Below are 26,432 nucleotides of genomic sequence, written 5' to 3' on the forward strand. Positions count from 1 at the left end.
TGGGTTTAATTAAAATATTGTATTATTCCTCATCATTTATCAGAGCTTCAGCTTTGGCACTTATCTTTCTAACATTGTATAATAAATATTTATTTCATTACCTTTGCAGGCATAGATACAAAACATTCAACAACGGTATTCCTCTAAACGACTCCACTAAGGCCAAATTGTACTTTTTCATACCAACACAGGCCTGTGTTCTAGTAACGATATGAAAATAGTAAGACAATCAAGACCATGAAAAGCATTCAATGATTAACATTAATAACAAACATGTTTATCATGATTATCTGTGCAAATATTGTTACCTCAGTTAGAAATGTGTAAGACATTTAAGAATGACAAGCATTATTATTAGGACAAAGTACATTAATAGTCCTTGTATGTATCATTCACATCATTAAAAAGTATGAAAACAAAAACGTACAATTGTCAATCTATGAAATATTATACTTTTTGCCTAAAATATTTTTAAAAAATGGGCAATTGAAAATCAAACGTGCACGGATTAGTACTGCATAACATGCTTCATGGTAGCACAAATATAATGCGTCACTGGATCTGATAAAAGCCTATGATGTATCACCAACCCATAACCGAAGCGCAGAGATTTTCCTGGTCAGCTCACATTGTCAGGGGAAATTCAGGGCCCATGCAAATACCTATGCCGTATTGAGGGCCAATCAGGTATCCATACAGTCACTTCACTATTCTGATGTATGGTAATATCCACAACCTGTGTGTGTTCCTCTTAAGATAGGGTTTCTGAAACTATGGGTCGGGACCCAAAGTAGGCCCTGGGTAATGTGAGAGGTGGGTTGTGAGTTATGAGAATACATCTATAAAAATCACACACTATTCTTAATTGGGGTCGTTAGAGGATTAATTGGGTCACGGAAGGACGGTCAATTTCTCAACTGGATCTCAAGCTGAGAAAAGTTAAACCACCCTGCTCTAAGACCATCTATGTTTTCAAATGGGTGACAATGCTCGGGTCAAAGTAAAGACACACGGCAGTGACTAAGTAAATGTGTGTGTGGTGTGCAGGTCAAATAGTCTGATGTCCATCATGAAAACAGTGCTCTCTACAAGATCCTATAAGGCAAGATGACACTTCATGATGTAAAAGTCCTATATGTCTATTTACCAGGCGTTGGGTGTTATAAGATGGTGGCCTCCACTACGATGTCCGGGTCCTCAATGTCTTTTTTGCTCTGGACCATCCTCAGCTCCAACTGAGCAGGGTTGGGTCTCTTACCAGGGCCGGCCATCTCTGATGGAGAGGAGGAGAGATGTTAGACTGGAATATACACTGAACAAAAATATAAAACACAACATGTAAAAAGAGTTGGTCCCATGAAATGAAAAATGTAAAAAAAATCCCCAAAATGTTTCATACATACAAAAAGCTCTCAAATGTTGAGCACAAATTTGTTTACATTAGAGAGCATTTTTCCTTTGCCAAGATAATCCATCGAACCTGACAGATTACACAGGTGCTACTTGTGCTGGGGACAATAAAAAGCCACTAAAATGTGTAGTTGTGTCATAACACAATGTCAAAGATGTCTTAAGTTTTGGGGGAGTGTGCAATTGGCATGCTGACTGCAGGAATGTCCACCAGAGCTGTTGCCAGAGAATGTAATTCATTTCTCTACCATAGGCCGCCTCCGTCGTTTTGGAGAATTTGGCAGTACGTCCAACCAGCCTCACAACTGCAGACCACGTGTAACCACGCCAGCTCAGGACCTCAACATCCAGCTTCTTCACCTGCGGGATCGTCTGAGACCAGCCACCAAGACAGCTGATGAAACTGGGTTTGCACAACTGAAGGATTTCTGCACAAACAGTCAGAAACCGTCTCAGGGAAGCTCATGTGCGTGCTCGTCGTTCTTCCCAGGGTCTTGACCAGACTGTAGTTCAGCGTCATAACCGACTTCAGTGAGCAAATGCTCTCCTTCAATGGCCACTGGGGGCGGCAGGTAGCCTGGCGGGTAGGAGCGTTGGGCCAGTAACCGAAAGGTTGCTGGATCAAGTCCCCGACCTGACAAGGTAAAAACATGTAATTCTGCCCCTCAGCAAGGCAGTTACCCACAGTTCCCTGGGCACTGATGGCGTGGATGTCGATTAAGGCAGCCCCCCACACCTCTCTGATTCAGAGGTGGGTTAAATGCGGAAGACACATTTCAGTTGAAGGCATTCAGTTGGACAACGGACGAGGTATCCCCCTTTCCCTTTTCACTGGAACGCTGGAGAAGTAAGATCTTTAAGGATGTATCCCGGTTTCAACTGTACCGGGCAGATGGCAGACAGCGTGTATGGCGTTGTATGGGCGAGCGGTTTGCTGACGTTGAGAACAGAGTGCCCCATGGTGGCGGTGGGGTTATGGTATGGGCAGGCATAAGCTAAGGACCACGAACACAATTGCATTTTATCAATGGCAATTGGAATGCACAGAGTTACCGTGACGAGATCCTGAGGCCCATTGTCGTGCCATTCGTCCGCCGCCATCACCTCATGTCGCAAGGATCTGTACACAATTCCTGAAAGCTGTAAATGTCCCAGTTCTTCAGTGGCCTGCATACTCACCAGACATGTCACCTATTGAGCATGTTTGGGACGCTCTGGATTGACGTGTACAACAGTGTGTTCCAGTTCCTGCCAATATCCAGCAACTTTGCACAGTCATTGAAGAGGAGTGGGACAACATTCCAAAGGCCACAATCAACAGCGTGAAGGATATGTCGTGCTACATGAGGCAAATGGTCACACCAGATGCTGACTGGTTTTCTGATCCACGCCCCTACTTGTATTTTTTTTAAAGGTATTTGTGACCAACAGATGCGTATCTGTATTCCCAGTCATGTGAAAGCCATAGATCAGGGCCTAATTAATTTATTTCAATTGACCGATTTCCTTATGATCTGGAGCTCAGTAAAATCTTAAAATGTTGCATGTTGCGTTTGTTGTGTAGATTAGACAGTCATACAAACAGGCAAGTAGAGACTTGAATATCATCTCACCGTTGGCATAGGTGATGGTCCTCTTGATAACATGGTGCAGGACTGAGACAGTCTTCTCACAGGCAGCCTAAGAGAGACATGTATGTTAGAAAAGATAGGCTAGTCCATGGATCAAACTACATGTATTACATTATTAAGGATAATGTAGCTTGGTTGTTATCTCTGCATTGATAACCTCCCCAGTCCCCTGTATTACTGACCTTCAGGTAGGTAAAGCAAAACAGAGAACACCATCGTGTTCGTGAGAGTCTCATCTTTCCGAAGAGAGGTCATAATATTTTCTATGCCAAGCCGTTCGGACACTACAGATGATTTTGTGAGAAGACTGTTTTTTCGGGATGTCTCGTAGTCTGACCTATCCAGCTCTATCACCTTTCACCACAGATGCGGAAGGGTGACATAGGCGGATTGATACCCATCCAATGCAACAAAAAAAACATCTCTATCTTAAAACTGACATTTTTATGTTGTGGAGTTTTGATATGCTCATAGAGAATGTTAAGCTCCTCTGCCGTCAGCACTTGCCTTTTCCAACTAGCATAGCCTTGGAAACAAGAGAGGTTAAGGGTCAGAGGTGAGGGATCACCTTAAGACATAAAGCATAGTCAACAGACTTAAGTCTGCCGATGCCTGCTATTATCCGGAATAAAAAGTTCCAACAACAAAGGGGGCTGTTGTTTATGGAGGGAGAGTGTGGACTGGTAAGTTGGCAAGATGTTTTTTAAGGAATTCCAGAGGCAGATTTGGATGCTGAGGTAATTATAGAAACACTGATCTCTCAGTCATCAATCAATATAGTCTCATCAGTTCTTCTTATGACCAGCAGGGGTCAACGTGAAGTAGAAGTCAGCAAGCAGTTACTCAGGGTTTGGATTTGGTACATTGTTGGGAGACAATCAAACATGCTGACAGAGGAAGACTGATTACAATCTCCATTGTTAGACATTCAGTTACGTGCATTAATCATTCACTAGCATCTCTCCCTTTGACATTGGGCTGAGGACATAGCAGCTCATTGAAGAAAACAAGCCATTCACAACTGAGCAAGAAACAGGCCCAGCAACGAATCTAATCTCTAAACAATTCTAATAAACCCCCTGCTGGGGCTATTACTGACCTTCAGGTCATTCGGGTGGTGGTGGCTCCAGGCAAGGAGCATGGCAGTGAACAGGTCCCCCGTGCCCACAAACACTGCATCCACCTTGGGCATCTCAATACGAATCTTCTGGGTGGACTTGCTCCCATCTGCCCTAACTGAGGAAAGGACACAGTAGGAGTCTGTTACCCTTTTAACATGTTGGCAAGTTAAACTTTCACCCTCCCTCCCAGCCCTTGCCTTACCCATTTTCTGGCTCCCAAGGGCCACCAGGAACTGGTCCCCATGAGGAGAGGTCAGGTCTGTGCTGGTGAGGACCACCGTATCAGGACCCATCTGATGGAGCAGCTCCATCACCTGAGAGGGCAAGAAGCCTTCATTATAAGTCAAAGATTAAAACCATCATCATGTGTAATAGCTCTATAATGGACAATGGAACCCACGTCAAGAGCGTCTTTTTCTGTGCTGATCGTCCTCCCCGTCAGCAGCCTAAGAGACACACGCAGAGAGGTTACAGTACAGGCACAGAGGTGCTAGACATACTTGCACACATGCCCATTGTAATTCCACATTAGTCCAGAGGGTGTATTTTGCAGGCAAATCAAGTCAAGCTATGTGTGATTCTGAATACATAAACCAGGACACAGTTCCCTTAAAGGGTTGGGGAAAGGTTTGGTCTGCTGCTTTATGAATAAAACATTAGGGAAGAAAGAGTTTGTGACCTATAAGAGTTATTATAAACTGGGTGCTTTGAGCCCTGAATGCGGATTGGCTGAAAATCGTGGTATATCAGACCGCATACCATGGGCATGACAAAAAAAACGTATACTTACGTTGGAAACCAGTTTATAACAGCAATAAGGCCCCTCGTGGGACTTGTGGGATATGGGCAACATGCCACGTCTGTGGTCAGCATTCCATACAAGGACTGTATCCAGGTACTTCACATTGAGTCGTGCCTAAGAACAGCCCTTAGCCGTGGTATATGGGCCATATACCACACCCCCTTGGGCCTTACTACTTCACTTTACAAAGGGCTAAGAACAGCAACCCAAGTTTTTCTCTGAGGTAGTACGACTGTAGTAAGCATTGATGGTCCCATTACTGTAACAGCTACATTATGACATGTTGTGTAGCACTTAGCAACTTAATGCATGTAACCCGATGTATCCTAGTAGCCACTGTACTCACACTGCCTCAAACTGGTCGGTTGTGAGGATATCAGTCACTGTACTCACTCAGCCTCAAACTGGTCGGGTGTGAGGATATCAGTCACTGTACTCACTCAGCCTCAAACTGGTCGGGTGTGAGGATATCAGTCACTGTACTCACTCAGCCTCAAACTGGTCGGGTGTGAGGATATCAGTCACTGTACTCACTCAGCCTCAAACTGGTCGGGTGTGAGGATATCAGTCACTGTACTCACTCAGCCTCAAACTGGTCGGGTGTGAGGATATCAGCCACTGTACTCACTCAGCCTCAAACTGGTTGGGTGTGAGGATATCAGCCACTGTACTCACTCAGCCTCAAACTGGTCGGGTGTGAGGATATCAGTCACTGTACTCACTCAGCCTCAAACTGGTCGGGTGTGAGGATATCAGCCACTGTACTCACTCAGCCTCAAACTGGTCGGGTGTGAGGATATCAGTCACTGTACTCACTCAGCCTCAAACTGGTCGGGTGTGAGGATATCAGCCACTGTACTCACTCAGCCTCAAACTGGTTGGGTGTGAGGATATCAGCCACTGCTACGACTTTGTCTTTGTAAACAGGCAGTATATTCTCAGGGACATACTGGAAAAGAAGAGGGTAGAATGTTCATGGTTGGTTTGAACAGGACTAGAACAATAATAATAAGAATGGACTATACGCATGGATACATCTATAATAAAAAGTGCTATAAAAGCATGGATACTAACCATAGAGCCTTGGTCTCCCATCACTGGATCACACACTGATAACACAAAGAAAGAAAATATGGAATACACTCACACCCAAGCTCTACATCCATCCACAACCTTGCTGAGCGTAGCTACAGTGTATGGGATACACATCTGTGTAGCAATAGTTACTCACCATAAACCAGTTTGGGATTCAACCTCTTCAGCTCTTGAACAATGTCCACCACTGTCTCTAAGAAAGAGGTGTCCCTGGTGTACCCTTGGGGAAGAAGAGATCTGAGTTACGCAAAGGTCACAAACCTCATGTGTAAACTTAAAATAAATAAAAAACGTATTCCAATCTTTACAGAGCATAGGTTAACCCGTAAGAGTCTAAGCTGGGCGATTTGGAATTTTAAGATCCCTTGAAGTAACAAAAAAATATTGAATAATGGTAATAATAATTATTATTATTTGATGACAAATTATATTTGTCCTTACTGCTACACTGCATCTCATTCCATAATCATGGGAATTAATACGGAGTTGGTCCCCCCTTTGCTGCTATAACAGCCTCCACTCTTCTGGGAAGGCTTTCCACTAGATGTGGAACATTGCTGCGGGGACTTGCTTCCATTGAGGCATGAGCATTAGTGAGGTTGGGCACTGATGTTGGGCGGTTAGGATTGGCTAACAGTCAGCATTCCAATTCATCCCTAAGGTGTTTGATGGGGTTGAGTTTAGGGCTCTGTGCAGACCAGTCAAGTTCTTCCCCACCGATCTCGACAAACCATTTATGTGGACCTCGCTTTGTGCACAGGGGCATTGTCATGATGAAACAGGAAAGGCACAAAATCATCTAGAATGTCACTATGCTGTAGCGTTAAGATTTCCCTTCACTGGAACTAAAGGGGCCTAGTATCTGCACGCACAGTGAGGCGAAGACTTTTGGAGGATGGCCTGGTGTCAAGAAGGGCAGCAAAGAAGCCACTAATCTCCAGGAAAAACATCAGGGACAGACTATATTCTGCAAAAATTACAGGGATTGGACTGCTTAGGACTGGGGTAAAGTCCTTTTCTCTGATGAATCCCCTTTCCGATTGCTTGTCCGGAGAAGACAAGGTGAGCGCTACCATCAGTCCTGTGTCATGCCAACAGTAAAGCATCCTGAGACCATTCATGTGTGGGGTTGCATCTCAGCCAAGGGAGTGGGCTCACTCACAATTTTGCCTAAGAACAAGCCATGAATAAAGAATGGTACCAACACAATGTGTTTAGGAGTCTCACCTTTGCACCGAGGGGGTCATATTAATGTGTAGCCCAAACTGTTCGTACTTTACAGACAGAAGTTGGCAGATTGGTTGTACCGACTTCAGACGAGTCCCAAGACGCTTGTGGGCGTCAGAGCAAAACGGAGAACACCATCATGTTTGGGTTCATTATATTTTCTGGGCCAAACCATTAAGATGCTACAGATGACTTTGTGAGAAGACCAGTTTTCGGGATGTCTCATGGTCTGACAAACACTACTCTAGCTCTGTCACCTTTCACCTTTCAGATGCGGAAGGGCAACATAGGCGGATGTGGTGGATTGAGGCGCATCCAATGCAAAAAACAACATTTTCACGGGAATTTGTTTGTATTAAACTAATTTGATTTCCGCGGGGGTGCGGCCATCAACCTTAGGGGGTTAAATATCAACACAGCCATAACAATCATACATACTATCCTAGAAATTGTATTTTACAAAACTGCTTATAAATGGCAGAACCATATTGACAATAGAAACAGCTGCAAGTCTCACCCGTGAGGATGTAGTCATAATGGTTGACGTTGTTGAGTTTGATACCCTCATAGAGAACGTTAAGCTCCTCTGCCGTCAGCACTTGCCCTTTCCAGTGAGCGTAACCTTGGAAACAAGAGAGGTTAAGGGTCAGAGGTGAGGGATCACCTTAAGACATAAAGCATACTCAACAGACTTAAGTCTGCTGATGCCTGCTATTTTCCTGAATAAAAAGTTCCAACAACAAAGGGAGCTGTTGTTTATGGAGGGAGAGTGTGGACTGGTAAGTTGGCAAGATGTTTTTTTGTAAGGAATTCCAGAGGTAGATTTGGTTGCTGAGGTAATTATGGAAAAACTGATCTCTCAGTCATCAATCAATATATTGTCTGTATGTGATCAGTTATTCTTATGACCAGCAGCAGGCAACGTGAAGTAGAAGTCAGCAAGCAGTTATTCAGGTATGGATTTGGTAGATTTGTGGGAGAGATAAAGAGGCTGAGAGACAATCAAACATGCTGACAGAGGAAGACTGATTACAATCTCCATTGTTAGACATTCAGTTACGTGCATTAATCATTCACTAGCATCTCTCCCTTTGACATTGGGCTGAGGACATAGCAGCTCATTGAAGAAAACAAGCCAAGAAACAGGCCCAGCAACGAATCTAATCTCTAAACAATTCTAATAAACCCCCTGCTGGGGCAAAAATAATACAGTCTCGGGTTTCGAAGTTCAAACGTCTAAGGAATGTGTTTATTCACTTCTAACCCTGAACATGAGTTGAACACATTTTAATGGAAATTATAGTTAATATGAGCACCCCCTAGGACTTAAACAGTTGGTCAGTCATTTGTATTTATTAGGGATCCCCATTAAAATGCTGCCAAGGCAGCTACATCACATAAAATAAAACATTACATCATATAATATTATTACACCACTATATATCTACAATACAACATGTACATGTGTAGAGTGCCTGTGCTAGCGTTTGTGACAGGGAGGGGACACAGTGGGGTGAAACTTCAAGAAAATGCTGCACTTACACCATTACCCAAATCACTTGTTGATGGCAATAAGTGATTTGCACACAAAGGAATCTAGGTTTGAGCACAGACCTTATTGAGGCCAAAGTGAAGTGTTTGGGCTACAAAATGTCTGTCTGCTTTTATCCCACAATATCGCTCTCCCTCTTTATAGTCACTCCTTCCTTGTCCTCCCCAACATCTTTCTGTTAGTCCTCCCCAACAGCTTTCTGTTAGTCCTCCCCAACATCTTTGTTAGTCCTCCCCAACATCTTTCTGTTAGTCCTCCCCAACATCTTTCTGTTAGTCCTCCCCAACATCTTTCTGTTAGTCCTCCCCAACATCTTTCTGTTAGTCCTCCCCAACATCTTTCTGTTAGTCCTCCCTGAAGGTAGTGAACTCACTGACACACATTCAGGTTTCACTTCAGCCAGATAACCGGATAACTCTATAAAACATTAAACAGACAGGAGAGCAACTCACTGAACTATCAAATTAGATACTAACTACACTGTGCGCAAGATAACAAATATGGTGACCACAAGCTAGGCCTATTTTGTTGAATCATGAAGAGACATTCCAGCATTAAGAATGCATGCGGGGAAAAATAAATGTTTCAACCAAGAAACACACAGGCTTCCCACTGAGTTTAGTGGAGGCCCCCTTGGCCCAGACCCAAGAACAGAGAGATAAGGGGGACTTCTGGGGTGAAAAGGAAAAGTAGAGGAACAACAGGGCTCCTATAGCTTGTTCCATTAAACAGATTGGGCTGAGGGCTGTAGGCCTAACTTGATATTGATCTTCTCACCATGAAAGGATTCATGGCAGAACATTTTGTCCTTTCATCAGCTACCAAGCCCCATATTGGGAGGTCAAGTCATTATTTAACATCGATTATGTAGCCTACTAATAGTTAAAATGCAACCATCCCAGATGTGATGGCGGATTGAAGATGGCAGTACAGAATGCCTCATGAGAAATCTCAATATTCATTATCTCTAAAACAGACTAAATACAGTGCCTTGCGAAAGTATTCGGCCCCCTTGAACTTGGCGACCTTTTGCCACATTTCAGGCTTCAAACATAAAGATATAAAACTGTATTTTTTTGTGAAGAATCAACAACAAGTGGGACACAATCATGAAGTGGAACGACATTTATTGGATATTTCAAACTTTTTTAACAAATCAAAAACTGAAAAATTGGGCGTGCAAAATTATTCAGCCCCCTTAAGTTAATACTTTGTAGCGCCACCTTTTGCTGCGATTACAGCTGTAAGTCGCTTGGGGTATGTCTCTATCAGTTTTGCACATCGAGAGACTGAAATTTTTTCCCATTCCTCCTTGCAAAACAGCTCGAGCTCAGTGAGGTTGGATGGAGAGCATTTGTGAACAGCAGTTTTCAGTTCTTTCCACAGATTCTCGATTGGATTCAGGTCTGGACTTTGACTTGGCCATTCTAACACCTGGATATGTTTATTTTTGAACCATTCCATTGTAGATTTTGCTTTATGTTTTGGATCATTGTCTTGTTGGAAGACAAATCTCCGTCCCAGTCTCAGGTCTTTTGCAGACTCCATCAGGTTTTCTTCCAGAATGGTCCTGTATTTGGCTCCATCCATCTTCCCATCAATTTTAACCATCTTCCCTGTCCCTGCTGAAGAAAAGCAGGCCCAAACCATGATGCTGCCACCACCATGTTTGACAGTGGGGATGGTGTGTTCAGCTGTGATGCTTTTACGCCAAACATAACGTTTTGCATTGTTGCCAAAAAGTTCAATTTTGGTTTCATCTGACCAGAGCACCTTCTTCCACATGTTTGGTGTGTCTCCCAGGTGGCTTGTGGCAAACTTTAAACAACACTTTTTATGGATATCTTTAAGAAATGGCTTTCTTGCCACTCTTCCATAAAGGCCAGATTTGTGCAATATACGACTGATTGTTGTCCTATGGACAGAGTCTACCACCTCAGCTGTAGATCTCTGCAGTTCATCCAGAGTGATCATGGGCCTCTTGGCTGATCAGTCTTCTCCTTGTATGAGCTGAAAGTTTAGAGGGACGGCCAGGTCTTGGTAGATTTGCAGTGGTCTGATACTCCTTCCATTTCAATATTATCGCTTGCACAGTGCTCCTTGGGATGATTAAAGCTTGGGAAATCTTTTTGTATCCAAATCCGGCTTTAAACTTCTTCACAACAGTATCTCGGACCTGCCTGGTGTGTTCCTTGTTCTTCATGATGCTCTCTGCGCTTTTAACGGACCTCTGAGACTATCACAGTGCAGGTGCATTTATACGGAGACTTGATTACACACAGGTGGATTGTATTTATCATCATTAGTCATTTAGGTCAACATTGGATCATTCAGAGATCCTCACTGAACTTCTGGAGAGAGTTTGCTGCACTGAAAGTAAAGGGGCTGAATAATTTTGCACGCCCAATTTTTCAGTTTTTGATTTGTTAAAAAAGTTTGAAATATCCAATAAATGTCGTTCCACTTCATGATTGTGTCCCACTTGTTGTTGATTCTTCACAAAAAAATACAGTTTTATATCTTTATGTTTGAAGCCTGAAATGTGGCAAAAGGTCGCAAAGTTCAAGGGGGCCGAATACTTTCGCAAGGCACTGTAGTAGCACTACACCATTTACTCGTGGCAATAATATTCAAGCTGGATAACAACCCCCCAAAATGTATAAGGCTAGAGAAGTTAATTGATAAATATTACGGAAGCAGTTGAGGTCAAAACATGTCTGAGAGGAACCATGAAAAAAAAAACAGAACCAAACTCCATGTGAAAACTGAGATTCCTCATCAGACACTGATGATTTTCACCACCTGGTACGGTAAGAGTGGAAACCCACCTGCTAAAGTCAATAAATTATCAAATTTGGCGTACTTGAACGTGTCAGTAAAGACTTAAAGGAGAGCCTCGAAATGAGTACTTAAAAACATGTGACAATGGAGAAAAGAAACAAACAAGCTAAAAAAAGGTACAGTCAATACTTTTGAAACAGATGTTAATGAACTTAAAAAAGGACATGTTTCTGAGAGAAGCCTTACTTGGTATACAGACTAGATCCATGTGAGAAAATCTGGTACTTACTGGTATTAAATAAAATGAGGGGGAAAGAGTCTGAAAGCGTGGTGAAAGAATTCCTCCTTAAAGCGCTACAGATCCCAGGCCAAACTATCAACAAAATCAAATGTGAACGTGTACACGGTTTCAGACACAGGACAGTGATACGAGCGCCCAATCGTTGCCAAATTTGCATTCTTCAAAGATAAAATACTGGTTATAGCCCTGGGCAAAATAGTCGCTGGCACCGAAAATAGGAATGAATGATCAGTTCCCAAAGGAAATTGCAGAACGGCACAAAGTTCTGTACCCACTCTTCAAGGTTAATAGATTTAAAAGGGAAACGTGTAGCTCTTGTAGTTGATCAACTGTACATTGTTAACCAACTGTTCCGAGACACCAAAACTATTCCATGGCTATTCTAAATAAGTTGAATAATGGAACACCGAATACTGTCCATGGTAGGGATTGTAATGAATAAAAAAAACAAAAACAGGAAAACAATAAAATACAACAATTGATAAAGAAAAAAACTACAAATGTGACATGTGGCTCGATTCAGTCTTATGTAGCAAAATTTGAAATGGTGTTTTTTACATTAGATAAAAGTAGAGACTCAGAGCAAGAAATTGGTAAATCATACACTACAGTTGAGGAACAATGGTAAAGTAATTCTGCTTTGAAAGTTTATAAACTTGTAACCCCAATTTTGAGAAAATGGCGCTTGAATGTCTTGGTAAACCTACTGGAGAGCTCTTCTTTGTCTACACCCATTCAGCATCGTCCCCACCCATCTGCCATCTCCTCATTTGTTATACCCACGTAGGTGACTGAAAGACGACGAGGTCAGTGCCAATAATGCACCTAATTTATGAAAGTTGCCAATCGCAATATAAAGTCAAGAGAGAAAAAGCCTGGAAGGAAGAGAGATGACTAGAAACGATTTGGTTGACTGTTTTATGTGTGAATTAATTGGCGGAGTAGAGGACCTTGTGCATTTCAGGTAAAATAACCAGTCAATGTTTATATCCCAGGACAAATTAGCTAGCAACAGCAAGCTAGGTAAATAGGACAAATTAGTTAGCTTGCACTTGCTAGCTAGGAATAAATGTTTAATGCTTTTCAACCTGTCCCCCAAATTAATATAATTGGTTCAGAGTTTGTTTTGATATTTTAACCTGCGTGTCGTGATCGCATTTGGTGTGGGGGGACAAAATACATTTATTCACGATGGCGCACGCGCGCAGCCGGTTTGGGTTCTGTGTAAGGATTCACATGTGAGGCCATGTACTAAAAAAAACTATGATTTTAAGACTAAAGGCTGGTTTATACTACGGGTGTGTTAGTAAATTTAATTTGTAAATTCAGAGCGTTTCACTCTTGGAGTGTTCAGAGCGCACACTGGATGCTCTGGCTGAGGAGTAGGGTTGATCCGAGTGTTCTGACCTAACAGCAGCAGTCAAGCACCCAATCTAACTGGCTAATGTTGGCTAGCTTGCCAGCTACTTCCAGACACAAATGAGAGGACAGCTCACTGTGACCATTTTACTCACCCTAGTAGAGCTGGTTAGGCAGTTTTTATGTTATCCATGGCATTTGTGACTGTAGCTGTGCTGATGTGCAGATGCCATGGTTGCCCTTAGTTTGAAGATGTAATCTGGAGAGAGGTGTTTTATACAAGAGCCTTGTGTGTGTTCTCTTTTCGACTCCATCTGCATATTTGCAATCAAACGCCAGAATGTTCTCCATCTCCTTAGCTATCATACTCTAATTCCACTGATTTCAAAACTCGGTCCTCCAGAAAGTGGAGAGCAACACTTATACAGTTCTACTACATGATATCTTTAAAAAAAAATCAGTGTTAGAAAGGATTACCTACATGGCAGACCAATCCGAACTCATCTCTCGGCATGTCCAGCCCACTTATTTTGTCAGCCATGGCTAGCGGGAAGGTTGCGTCACCTTTTCCGTGGCTAGGATCGTAATTTAACAATTTTTTATTTGTATTTACATATGGCATACAAGTTTGTTATTAATAAGGCACATGAAAGTTCACATGTTCCAGGAGACATTTCTGCCCCCCCCAAAAAAACACATTTTGATAAAAGAAATTAAGTTTACATACATACATACATATAAAAGTAGTGACGGGCAACATACGCAGAGTTTCCTGAAACGAGTCACAAATACACTATACCATTTAAGATAGGGAATGTTGTCAAATAAATAATTTGACTTTCTATTCATAGTATTTATAAATAAATAAAAGACAGCATTAGAAGAAAGGATCATTATTGAAATGATACAACTTCAAATATAAGGAACATGAAAACAAAGTACTTAAAAGCCTGAAATGAGGTAGGAATCAGAATGGTAGGGATAAAAACAGCAAACAGAGGACAGAAGAAGTCACAGTATGTGGGTATATTGTGATGGAAGGTGGGGTGTGTGTTTTTGTGTTTGGAAAAGTCTGGAGTTGAGTGAGTGAAAAAAGAAAATGGTTGCAAATGCCAGAGCCCATGTGTGTCTGCGAGCAGGAGTTGTGACAGAGAGAGCTTTTAATGTTGTGCCGATATGGGATATAAATTTAATAATAGATTCTAAATAAAGTTTATTTATTTGTCTTATCATGATGGAGCGGTCCCCAGGCCTGTACCCTCGTCACCCACCTGAGCGACCCACACACGAAGGAGAAATCCTTATCTGCTTTATAGGCCTACTGCAAGTATATGCAGCCAAGACAGAAAGATAAACGCTGTCAGAGACCCATTAAAGCAGTACTTACCTCTCAAGAGTCTGAGCCTGCCTGGCAGGGTTGGTACAACAAAGCCAAAGCCCCCTGATGGGTGAGCATAATGAGGAATTTCTCAAAGCTGCTAATGAGAACCTTGATGACCTTATACCTAGCAGGTGGGGATTCCGGTGGGGTGCCCACCACCCTGGTAGTGTCAGTGCTGGCAACACTAGCTGCAGTAACCCATGGGGAGTGGGTCACACTCGGACAATCAGAGAAGGGGCAAATTCTTGTGTCCCTAGTGGCACAAAATAATCATAAGGTCTGACTGCACAGAGAGGCTTGGGAAAATGGTCACAACAGGGGACCAGTGTGTGTGTGTGAGCGCCATCAGCTAGAACTTGAGATTGATTAATCAAATCTCACCATTCTAGCATGCCTTCTCAAGCAACTACAACTGTATATGCATTCGCACATCAAGTCTTCTCTTGAATTGGCCTGGGGATGGAACATCTGTTGAACATCTGAGCTTGTGGTTGTTTGAGGGGGAAGGGCAGGGAGTGTGTGTGTGTGTGTATCCCACATCTGTTGCTAAGGGTAATGATGTTAGGAACAATACAGGATGAATCACAATAATTGTTTGCCGAAATAATATTTGCTTGCCAAATGTAATTTGTCATGCCAATCCTGGTTATAGGTAACAATCCTGGTTATAGGTAACAATCCTGATTATAGGTAACAATCTTTCGAATGAACTGCCAACATTATGACGCATATTATTAGTTAATTGTGGAAATAAAATAAGATATGCAAGATTTTTTTATATAAACACACAGTACCAGTCAAACGTCTGGATATAGCTACTCATTCAAGGGTTTTTCTTAATTTATATCTTTACTATTTTCTACATTGTAGAATAATAGTAAAGACAAACTATGAAATAACACATGTAGTAACCAACAACAAAAAAAAGAGTTAAAATAAAAATATATTGAGATGAGATTCTTCAAAGTAGCCACCCTCCGCCTTGATGACAGCGTTGCACACTCTTGGCATTCTCACAACCATCTTCACCTAGAATGTTTTTCCAACAGTCTTGAAGGAGTTCCCACATATGCTGAGCACTTGTTGGTTGCTTTTCCTTCACTCTGCGGTCCAACTCATTCCAAAACCATCTCAATTGGGTTGAGGTCGGGTGATTGTGGAGGCCATTGGTCCAGTTTATTTGCAAGGAATTCTAATTGGTCAACCACAGGCTAAGGCTGGGTTATGAAACTACATCCTGTCCCTTTGTTCTGTGGAGAGAATCACTGAGGACAGGGGAACATGAACATCTACCATCTACCTCCCGCATGATTTGCTCTCTTTGAATAAACCTATTTTCCGCCCCCTGATTTGCTTTGGGGTTGAAGAGTAACATCAACACTACTTTGAAGAATCTAAAATATATTTTGATTGGTTTAACACTTTTTTTTGGTTACTACATGATTCCATATGTGTTATTTCATAGTTTTTGATGTCTTCACTATTATTCTACAATGTAGAAAATAGTAAAGATAAAAATTAAGAAAAACCCTTGATTGAGTAGGTGTGTCCAAACTTGACTGGTAGTGCATATAGATATTTTTAAATAACTGTATGCAATACAATCGAGATGACTGTGTTTGAAATGCTTTTGGCAGTTAATTCTGTTCGGTGGGTGGCACTGTGTGCTCTTCATAAAGGATGGGTCCCAATCTCTCGAAGGCCCTGGGATTCAGGTGGACAAGGATGGTCTGCCAGTCACTGGGACAACAATCCAACTTGGGATGGGGGGGATGTTTTAGAGGTTGGAATAGTGGAGAACAATTGGAGGTTTACTCAGTAGCAGTGCGAATACCATGGTATAGATATGGTAATATCATTATAGTTATTTTTATTAAAGTAATAAAACATTTAAAAAAATATCATGATAAATACAATTGAAACTTCTATATCATTATAGTAAATGGTGAAATAAATAATATAGACAGTTATAATTGTAATGGGTTAGCAGATAGTCTTTTCTTATTATCAGAATTTACCTGGCTAAAAGAGAAGGAATATAAATGTCTATTGTTTACAGGAAAGTCATTCAACTATTTTTGATAAAGTTGTGGAGAAAGAACTGGGGGAGGTGAAACATACCTCTCCCATGGGCAAAGAAACTCAAAACAGATGATGATATTAATTAACAATCATTTTGATCCGAATGTGCAAAGTGTTCAAAACAATCTGCAAGATGAATAGATTATTTTAAATATGTTATTGGACCATAAACAGATTTGTCTCATTAATCTATACAGTTCAAATAATGATGATCCACACTTATTTGAAAATATATTTAATAAATGTATAAAGCCTTCAAGCAACAAGACTATTATAATACGGTTTTAAATACCTCAATGGACAGTAAAGGAAATCCCACTTCAAACTATCACCCCTATGAACTTTAGGAAATCCTGAATATGATGGCTAGAAGGGAACTAGTGGATATATGGAGTCTTAAAAATCCTGAGCTAGTGAGATATACAGTTGAAGTCAGAAGTTTACATACACTTAGGTTGGAGACATTAAAACTTATTTTTCAACCTCTCCACAAATGTATTGGCAAGTCGGTTAGGACATCTACTTTGTGCATGACAAGTAATTTTTCCAACAATTGTTTACAGACAGATTATTTCACTGTATCACAATTACAGTGGGTCAGAAGTTTAATAACACTAAGTTGACTGTGCCTTTAAACAGCTTGGAAAATTCCAGAAAATTATGTCATGGCTTTAGAAGCTTCTGATAGGCTAATTGACATAATTTCAGTCAATTGGAGTTGTACCTGTGGATGTATTTCAAGGCCTACCTTCAAACTCAGTGCATCTTTGCTTGACATCATGGAAAAATCAGAAATCAGCCAAGACCTCAGAAAAAAATGTGTAGATCTCCACAAGTCTGGTTCATCCTTGGGAGCAATTTCCAAACGCCTGAAGGTACCATGTTCATCTGTACAAACAATAGTATGCAAGCATAAACACCATGGGACCACGCAGCCATCATAACGCTCAGGAAGGAGACGCGTTCTGTCTTCTAGAGATGAACGTACTTTGGTGCGAAAAGTGGAAATCAATCCCAGAACAGCAAAGGACCTTGTGAAGATGCTGGAGGAAACAGGTACAAAAGTATCTATATCCACAGTAAAACGAGTTCGATATCGACATAACCTGAAAGGCCGCTTAGCAAGGAAGAAGCCACGGTTCCAAAACCGCCATAAAAAAGCCAGACTACGGTTTGCAATTGCACATGGGGAAAAAGATTGTACTTTTCTGATGAAACAAATATAGAACTGTTTGGCCATAATGACCATTGTTATGTTTGGAGGAAAAAGGGGGAGACTTGCAAGCCGAAGAACATCATCCCAACCGTGAAGCACGGAGGTGGCAGCATCATGATGTGGGGGTGCTTTGCTGCAGAAGGGACTGGTGCACTTCACAAAATAGATGGTATCATCATCAGTAAAATTATGTGGATATATTGAAGCAACATCTCAAGACATCACTCAGGAAGTTAAAGCTTGGTCGCAAATGGGTCTTCCAAATGGACAATGACCCCAAGCATACTTCCAAAGTTATGGCAAAATGGATTAAGGACCTCAAAGTCAAGGTATTGGAGTGGCCATCACAAAGCCCTGACCTCAATCCCATAGAAAATCTGTGGGCAGAACTGAAAAGCGTGTGCGAGCAAGGAGGCCTACAAACCTGACTCAGTTACACCAGCTCTGTCAGAAGGAATGGGCCAAAATGTACCCAATTTATTGTGGGAAGCTTGTGGAAGGCTACCCGAAACATTTGACCCAAGTTAAACAATTTAAAGGCAATGCTACCAAATACTAATTGAGTGTATGTAAACTTGTGACCTACTGGGAATTTGATGAAAGAAATAAAAGCTGAAATAAATTATTCTCTCTACTATTATTCTGACATTTCACATTCTTAAAATAAAGTGGTGATCCTAACTGACCTAAGACAGGGAATGTTTACTGGGATTAAATGTCAGGAATTGTGAAAAACTGAGATTAAATCTATTTGGCTATGGTGTATGTAAATTTCCGACTTCAACTGTACATGGCGGAGGCTCAATGAAGCTAGTCGTCTTGACTACTTTCCTATGTCATTTTCGCTGGTACCAAAAGTTAAGTGTGTTGATAGGGGAGAGAATGCGGTCGGACCATCAAATAATTGGTATATACAGTGCATTCGGAAAGTATTCAGACCACTTGACGTTTTCCACATTTTGTTACGTTAGACTTATTTCTAAAATGGATTAAATTATTAGTTATCTAAATATCCTTAATCTACACACAAGACTCCATAATGACAAGAGAAAACCTTACTTACATAAGAATTCCGACCCTTTGCTATGATACTCGAAATTGAGCTCAGGTGCATCCGGTTTCCATTGATCATCCTTGAGTTGTTTCTACAACTTTATTGGAGTCCACCTGTGGTGAATTCAACTGATTGGACATGATTTGGAAAGGCACACACCTGCCTATATAAAAGGTTCCACACTTGACAGTGCATGTCAGACAAAAACCAAGCCATGAGGTCAAAGGAATTGTCTGTAGAGCTCTGAGACAGGACTGTCTCAAGGAAGAGATCTGGGGAAGGGTACCAAAACACAGTGGCCTCCATCATTCTTAAATGGAAGAAGTTTGCAACCACCAAGACTCCTAGATCTGGCCGCCAAGCCAAACTGAGAATTGGGGGAGAAGGACCTTGGTTAGGGATGTGACCAAGAACCTGATGGTCACTCAGACAGAGCTCCAGAGTACCTCTTGAGATGAGAGAACCTTCCAGAAGTACAACGAACTCTGCAGCACTCCACTAATCAGACCTTTATGGTAGAGTGGCCAGACGGAAGCCAATCCTCAGTAAAAGGCACATTACAGCCCGCTTGGAGTTTGCCAAAAGGCACCTAAAGGACTCTCAGACCATGAGAAACAAGATTCTCTGGTCTGACTGCCAAGCGTCACGTCTGGAGGAAACATGGCACCATCCCTACGGTGAAGCATGGTGGTGGCAGCATCATGCTGTGTTGATGTTTTTCAGCAGCAGGTACTAGCAGACTAGTCAGGATTGAGGGAAAGATGACCAGAGCAAAGTACAGAGAGATCCTTGACAAAAACCTGCTCCAGAGCCCTCAGGACCTCAGACTGGGTAGAAGGTTCACCTTCCAACAGGACAACAACCCTAAGCACACAGCCAAGACAATGCAGGAGGGGCTTTGGGACAAGTCCTTGAGTGGCTCAGCCAGATGCCGGATTTGAACACAGTCGAAAATCTCTGGATAGACTTGAAAATAGCTGTTCAGTGACACTCCCCATCCAACCTGACAGAGCTTGAGAGAATCTGCAGAGAAAAATGGGAGAAACTACCCAAATACAGTTGTGCCAAGCTTGTAGCGTCATACCCAAGAAGACTCCAGGTTGTAATCGCTGCCAAAAGGTGCTTCAAAGTACTGAGTAAAGGGTCTGAATACTTACGTAAATGTGATATCAGTTTTTTAAATTCTTAATACATTGGCTGTGGGGAGGAACAGTAGAGGAACAACAGGGCTCCTTATTTAGCTTGTTCCATTAAACAGATTGGGATGAGGGCTGTAGGCCTAACTTGACATTGATCTTAACGTCTCACCATCAAAGGATTCATGGCAACAACAACAAAAAACTTTTCATCCACTACCAAGCCCCATATTGGGAGGTCAAGTCATGATCTAACGTAGATCATGTAGCCAACTAGAAGATAAAATGCAAACATCCCAGGGTTCAATCTCTGAGTGAATGGCATGTACTCTATGAACCCATTACTTAACAGTTCAGTATCTCCCTTCTTTCAGTATCTCCCTTCTTTCTGTACAGTTAACAGATTATCAATCATTAACTGTAGCACTATCTCCAACACCTTACTGTATTTAATGTAAGTGCAATTGCTCAGATACAAAAGTACTTTCTCTGAGTTCATGCAATGCAAAGTCGAAATAATAATTATTTACAGACTGCAGGGTAATGTACAAGTTCACTGCCTCATCATTTCACTACAAACATTGTCTTTCATGACTTAACTTTAGAAAAATTGTTTTGGGATTGCACTAGTTAGAGCCAAAACCACATTTTGAATAAGCACAAAAGGCTCAATTCTTCTCTCCGAGTGAACACTGTTGAACTTTACAACAGATGGGTGGAAACCCTCAAATTGGGGGGAGGGATTAAAAAAATTGGGCTCACCAAAAATGAAGAGGGTGAGGCTAGTGCTACACACTGTGATTACTAAATACAGTCACTGGAATCTTGAATGTGGGCCGAGATGATATTGGCTACTGATATGGGCCAAATAGAATCCCACAACCAGGGATACAGTGACTCGTTTAAGGAAACTAGGCACGTCACTACCGCACAGGAGGCATTTGAACATATATGTTTTTTGGGGGAGGGGGGCAGAAATGCCTTCTGGAACATGTGAACTTTGCCAGTCACATTTTGTTATAGGTCCCCAAAGCACACACATCCCTGGGTCGCTCGTCTTTTCAGTTCGCTGCAGCTAGCAACTGGAACGAACTTCAACAAACACTCAAACTGGACAGTTTTATCTCAATCTCTTCATTCAAAGACTATCATGGACACTCTCACTGACAGTTGTGGTTGCTTTACTTGATGGATTGCTGTCTCTACCTTCTTGCCCTTTGTGCTGTTGTCTGTGCCCAATAATGTTTGTACCATGTTCTGTGCTGCTACCATGTTGTTGTCATGTTGTGTTGCTACCATGCTGTGTTGTCACGTGTTGCTGCCTTGCTATGTTGCTGTCTTAGGTCTCTCTGTATGTATCATCCCTGCAGGAGGCCTTTTGTCTTTTGGTAGGCCATCATTGTAAATAATAATTTATCTTAACTGACTTGCCTAGTTAAATAAAATAAATAAAAATTATAATGTGCCTTAATAACAAACTTGTATGCCATATGAAAATACAAATAAAACAAATTAAATGCCAATTTTACTTGGTTTAGCCACGGAAAAAGACAGGAATCTTCCCGCTAGCCATGATTGGCTGAAATGAGTGGGCTGGACATGCCAAGAGATGAGTTTGGATTGGTCTGCCATGTAGCATGCCTCTGTCTATAACACAAGCTGCGCTGTATGTGTAAGTAATCCTTTGTAATGCTGCTTTTTTGAGAGATATCACAAAGAACTGCAAAAGTGTTTTTTAATGCTCTCCACTTTCTGGAGGACAGAGGTTTGAAATCAGTGGAATGCCCAGTGGAAGCAGTGTATAAAGGGATGGAGAATTCATGCGTTTGTTTGCAAATATGCAGAAGGAGTCGAAAAGAGAACTCACAGAAAGTTGTTGTATAAAACACCTGTCTCCAGATTACATCTTCAAGCTAAGGGCAAACATGGCATCCGTGACAGAGAGGGAGAAGCATCTAGCTAGAGTCTAGCTAGCTACATTTTCAGATATTATAGGTTTAAAATGGTCAGAAATGTATTTTCATTGCAAGTTAAAGCGTACTGTTAGCTAGCTAGCTAATGTTACGTGTAGGATCTGTGTAGTAATATTATTCGTATCTCAGAGCCATTTGTACTGCTAGTTATACTCTAATGTTAGATAGCTAACATTGAACATGATTGGTTAGTTTCAGCTACCTGTAGATTCATGCAGGATAATAATGTTATGAATTGGGATTATGGTTCACTGTTTAGCTAGCTAGATGTGTAAACAAAAGACTCCATTATGCAAGTAACCATTTCAAAAGAATGTTTATGATGTCACTGTACTGTTTACACCTTCTGTATCATGTGCATGTGAAAAATAAACTTAGATTTTATTTGATATACTGTGCGTTTACCAGAGACAGTAATGTGAAGAACAACATGATCGTCACCAAAGTGAAATTAGGATATAACGTTAGGCCAACGAGACAATGCCCTGCTTTTATTTTGTCACACTCATAACCGTAAACTATTTTCTGGAATTATCTCGCCATTAACTTGTAAATAATGACCTTATTGTGAGTTTATTTGTGTGTAATAATGAATACAAATGATCTAAAGTTAAGGCATTGTCAGCTATACGGTATGGTCATTATTTGACCTGGCTAGCTAACTTAACATGCTAGAAACTAACCAAAACATTGTTTAGAAAGATGCTTTTAATTGCCTGGTTTGCTAGATTGACATTTACTAAATTCATTTTTAAACTGATTGGTTTATTGGTGTTAAAATACACCAGATATGCTATTTTGGACCACCAGGCTGCTGATGTCATGCAGCCTGTCATTTGAGTGTTTATACTTTTCTACTGTTGTCCGACAATGATTATGATGTCACTGTGACAACTGTAGACAGACATATCGATAGTCATAGTATTAAATTAGTCTTTAGTCTTGAAATCTTTGGTTGTTCACTACACTACCTAACTCACTCTGTTTATCACATGGCCTCACATGTGAATCCGTAACTTCTTATGGCTGCGGAGGCACTATTGAGTAGCTTGGATGAAAAAAAACCTGAGAAGAAATCCAAACAGGAAGTGTTTTTTTTTTAACCCAGCCCCTATTGAATTCACAGTGGGATATGGATGAAGTTGCACTTCCTAGGGCTTCCACTAGATGTAAACCGTTTTTAGAAACTTGAATGAGGCTTCTACTGTGTTGTGGGGCTGAATAAGAGCTGAATGAGTCAGGTTACTGTCAGAGAGACATTTCCTGGTCACGCGCATTTCACATGATATCGACCTGCGTTCCATGGCTTTTCTACACACAAATGAATTTTCCGGTTGGAACTTCATTGAAGATTGATTCTATACTTAGTTTGAAATGTTTCTAAGACCTGTAATATAACTTGTAAACGTTTTTGTCCGAAGTTATGCAGGACCTGCACGAGCATTTGGACTTGTATACCTAAGCCCTAACAAAAGTAGCTACTTGGACATAAATAACGGACAGTATCGAACAAATCAATTTATTGTGGAACTAGGATTCCTGGGAGTGCATTCTGATGATGATCATCAAAGGTAAGGGAATAATTTATAATGTTATTTCTGGTTTCTGTTGACTTCAACATCGTGCATAATCTGAGCGCAGTCTCAGATTATTGCATGGTTTGCTTTTTCCATAAAGTTTTTTGAAATCTGACACAGCGGTTGCATTAAGGAGAGGTAGATCTATAATTCCATGTGTATAACTTGTATTTTCATCTACATTTATGATGAGTATTTCTGTTGAATCGATGTGGCTATGCAAAATCACTGGATGTTTTTGGAAGTAGTGAATGTAACGCGCCACTGTAAACTCAGATTTTTTTTATATAAATATGAACTTTATAAAACAAAACATAAATGTATTGTGTAACATGAAGTCCTATGAGTGTCATCTGAAGAAGATCAAAGGTTAGTGATTAATTTTATCTCTATTTGTGCTTTTTGTGACTCCTCTCTTTGGCTGGAAAAATGGCTGTGTTTTTCTGTGGCTTGGTGGTGACCTAACATAATCGTTTGTGGTGCTTTCGCTGTAAAGCCTATTTGAAATCGGACAATGTGGTGGGATTAACAACAAGATTACCTTTAAAACGGTATAAAATACATGTATGTTTGATGCATTTTAATTATGAGATTTCTGTTGTTTTGAATTTGGTGCCCTGCACTTTCACTGGCTGTTGTCATATCGAACCCGTTAACGGGATTGCAGCCCTAAGAAGAGATGCGTGTGGCTAAGGCTTAAGAGGGTGTGAACGATGCTGAACGAGTGTAGACAAAGAAGAGTTCTCCAGTAGGTATACCAAAACATTCAAGGGCCATTTTCTCAAAAAGTGGGGTTTATCAGCTTTCAAAGCAGAATTACTTTCCTGTTGTTCCTCAACTGTAGTCTATGATGTACCATTTTCTACATAGTCTTTACTTTTATCCAATATAAAGACAACACAATTTCTAATGTTCCTACATAAGACCAAATTGTGTGGGATAGGATTTCATTCTTGATAACATTTTCTTCTAGTGTACTTCTTATACATAGCCTATTGTTGCCTCAGCTGTTTCTGTCAAATGTTATATTGAAAAACGAGCACGGAGTTACTGCACTGCACACACCTGTGTGATTGGAGAATTGCACTGAGTTGATGGAGTCCACTTCGAACCCAAGCACCTGTGAGGGGAGACAAGCAAATCATAACAATGCTTGAAAATATTGCATCACTTTTGTGGGTTTATGACATATCTTTCTTCATGAACACACACAATCATGTGAGTACAACCCCATTGCATTGATTCATTATGTCTGCATGGTTGGTTGAGGCACTATGAACAGTCTGTGGAAGAGAAGTGACACGCCATTATAAGAGGCTTGTGACACACTGTATCCTGTATGTTTCTATTGTTGTTACTGACTGTACGTTTGTTTATACCCAGTGTAACTCTGTGTTGTTTTTGTCGCACTGCTTTGCCTTATCTTGGCCAGGTCACAAATGTAAATGAGAACTTGTTCTCAACTGGCCAACCTGGTTAAATAAAGGTGAAATAAAATAAATAAATAAAATCCTCTGACAAGTATATGCTGCACTATTGTTATTCTGAATGACTAACATTATTCAGAGCTTCTCCAATCTCTTCTATTCGCTAAATACACTACAGGTTACTGTGCACCCATGTAATGGAGCTAATTCTGTTAATCTAACCAGTTTTGCGAATCTCTCCTAACCCTTGGATACTGTATCTCCTCTTTCTCAGCATGTAGCCAGGCTAGTCGATCAGAGTGGTCGAACGTGCATACATTGAAAACCCCCACCCAGCAAGTAACGTAAACATATTAATTTCTTACCTGCAATGGAAATGTTGCCGATTTATTCCCGACGTATCCCCTGACAACATGACTCTGAATAGATAACACACGACACTCCATTTCAAGGATGAAGTTAAAAATGAAGCTACGAGGGCTGTGGAATAAGATGTGTTCCGTGCACGAGCTAACGACGCTCACTAAGCAAACAATCCTGTAGGCAACACGAACGTATGCGAAAACTCCGCTGTATTCAACTGTAGGCTACAATAAGGACACGACACAGCATTGACGATTCAAGAAGACTGACTGGCTGAAATATCGCAGGCAACTATATGGACACCTAAGAAAAGTCACCGGCGCCTTAAAGGGGATAATGATTTAAGTTTATAGTACAAATAAATGATTCACACAAACTATCCCAATGTAAACTGACATCCAACCTGATTCAATCATGGTTTACATAGGGTCGGAGTCAAACACATGATAATAGAAAGGCAGGGATACAGAAGTGTGGTCCTTTGAACTAGAAATTAATGTATATTGCAAGCTGTTGCTACTGCCACTGGCTGTCAGCAGGGGTCAGCCTAACATACACTGCACATTCAGTATTGCTACTTCTCTGATTATAACATCTAACATAACATGATGATGAAAATATGAAAGCGCTTAAAGGGTTGTCATTGTTTATCATCAGCAATTATAGCAGCTAATATTTAAAATTAAAATAATTAAAAGAATGATCAGTGTTTTTAAAAATTATCAATCAACAATTCACTTGTCAGAATGATATGATTTCTCTTGTCAGATGTTGTTGTCTGTTTTAAGAACACAGCTCACACACATACGTCAGTCTCATAAAGATGAAGACAAGAGGGTCCAAGAGTTTTCTCTTGTTTTATCTCAATGATCAGTCTCACTTTTTACAGACTGAGGGTGTACACAAGAAACGTCCTGTATCACCCCCAGTCTTGAATCTGGTCG

General features: G+C 41.0%; 1 protein-coding gene across 1 annotated transcript; it reads right to left on the reverse strand.

The window, feature by feature from the left end:
• On the reverse strand, positions 1-25,755 carry LOC139380309 (pyridoxal kinase-like). The gene is made up of 11 exons (XM_071122903.1): positions 25,491-25,755; positions 24,764-24,818; positions 7,804-7,908; positions 6,196-6,279; positions 6,039-6,073; positions 5,828-5,913; positions 4,563-4,608; positions 4,365-4,476; positions 4,141-4,277; positions 3,024-3,090; positions 1-1,273 (listed from the first exon to the last, which is right to left on the reverse strand). The coding sequence occupies exons 1-11, from the start codon at positions 25,569-25,571 to the stop codon at positions 1,161-1,163; spliced, it is 921 nt and encodes a 306-aa protein (XP_070979004.1). The 5' UTR covers positions 25,572-25,755; the 3' UTR covers positions 1-1,160.
• Between the last annotated feature and the right edge of the window lie 677 nt (positions 25,756-26,432).

This window comes from Oncorhynchus clarkii, chromosome 22 (genome assembly GCF_045791955.1).
Source record: "Oncorhynchus clarkii lewisi isolate Uvic-CL-2024 chromosome 22, UVic_Ocla_1.0, whole genome shotgun sequence".
Taxonomy (NCBI): Eukaryota; Metazoa; Chordata; class Actinopteri; order Salmoniformes; family Salmonidae; genus Oncorhynchus; species Oncorhynchus clarkii.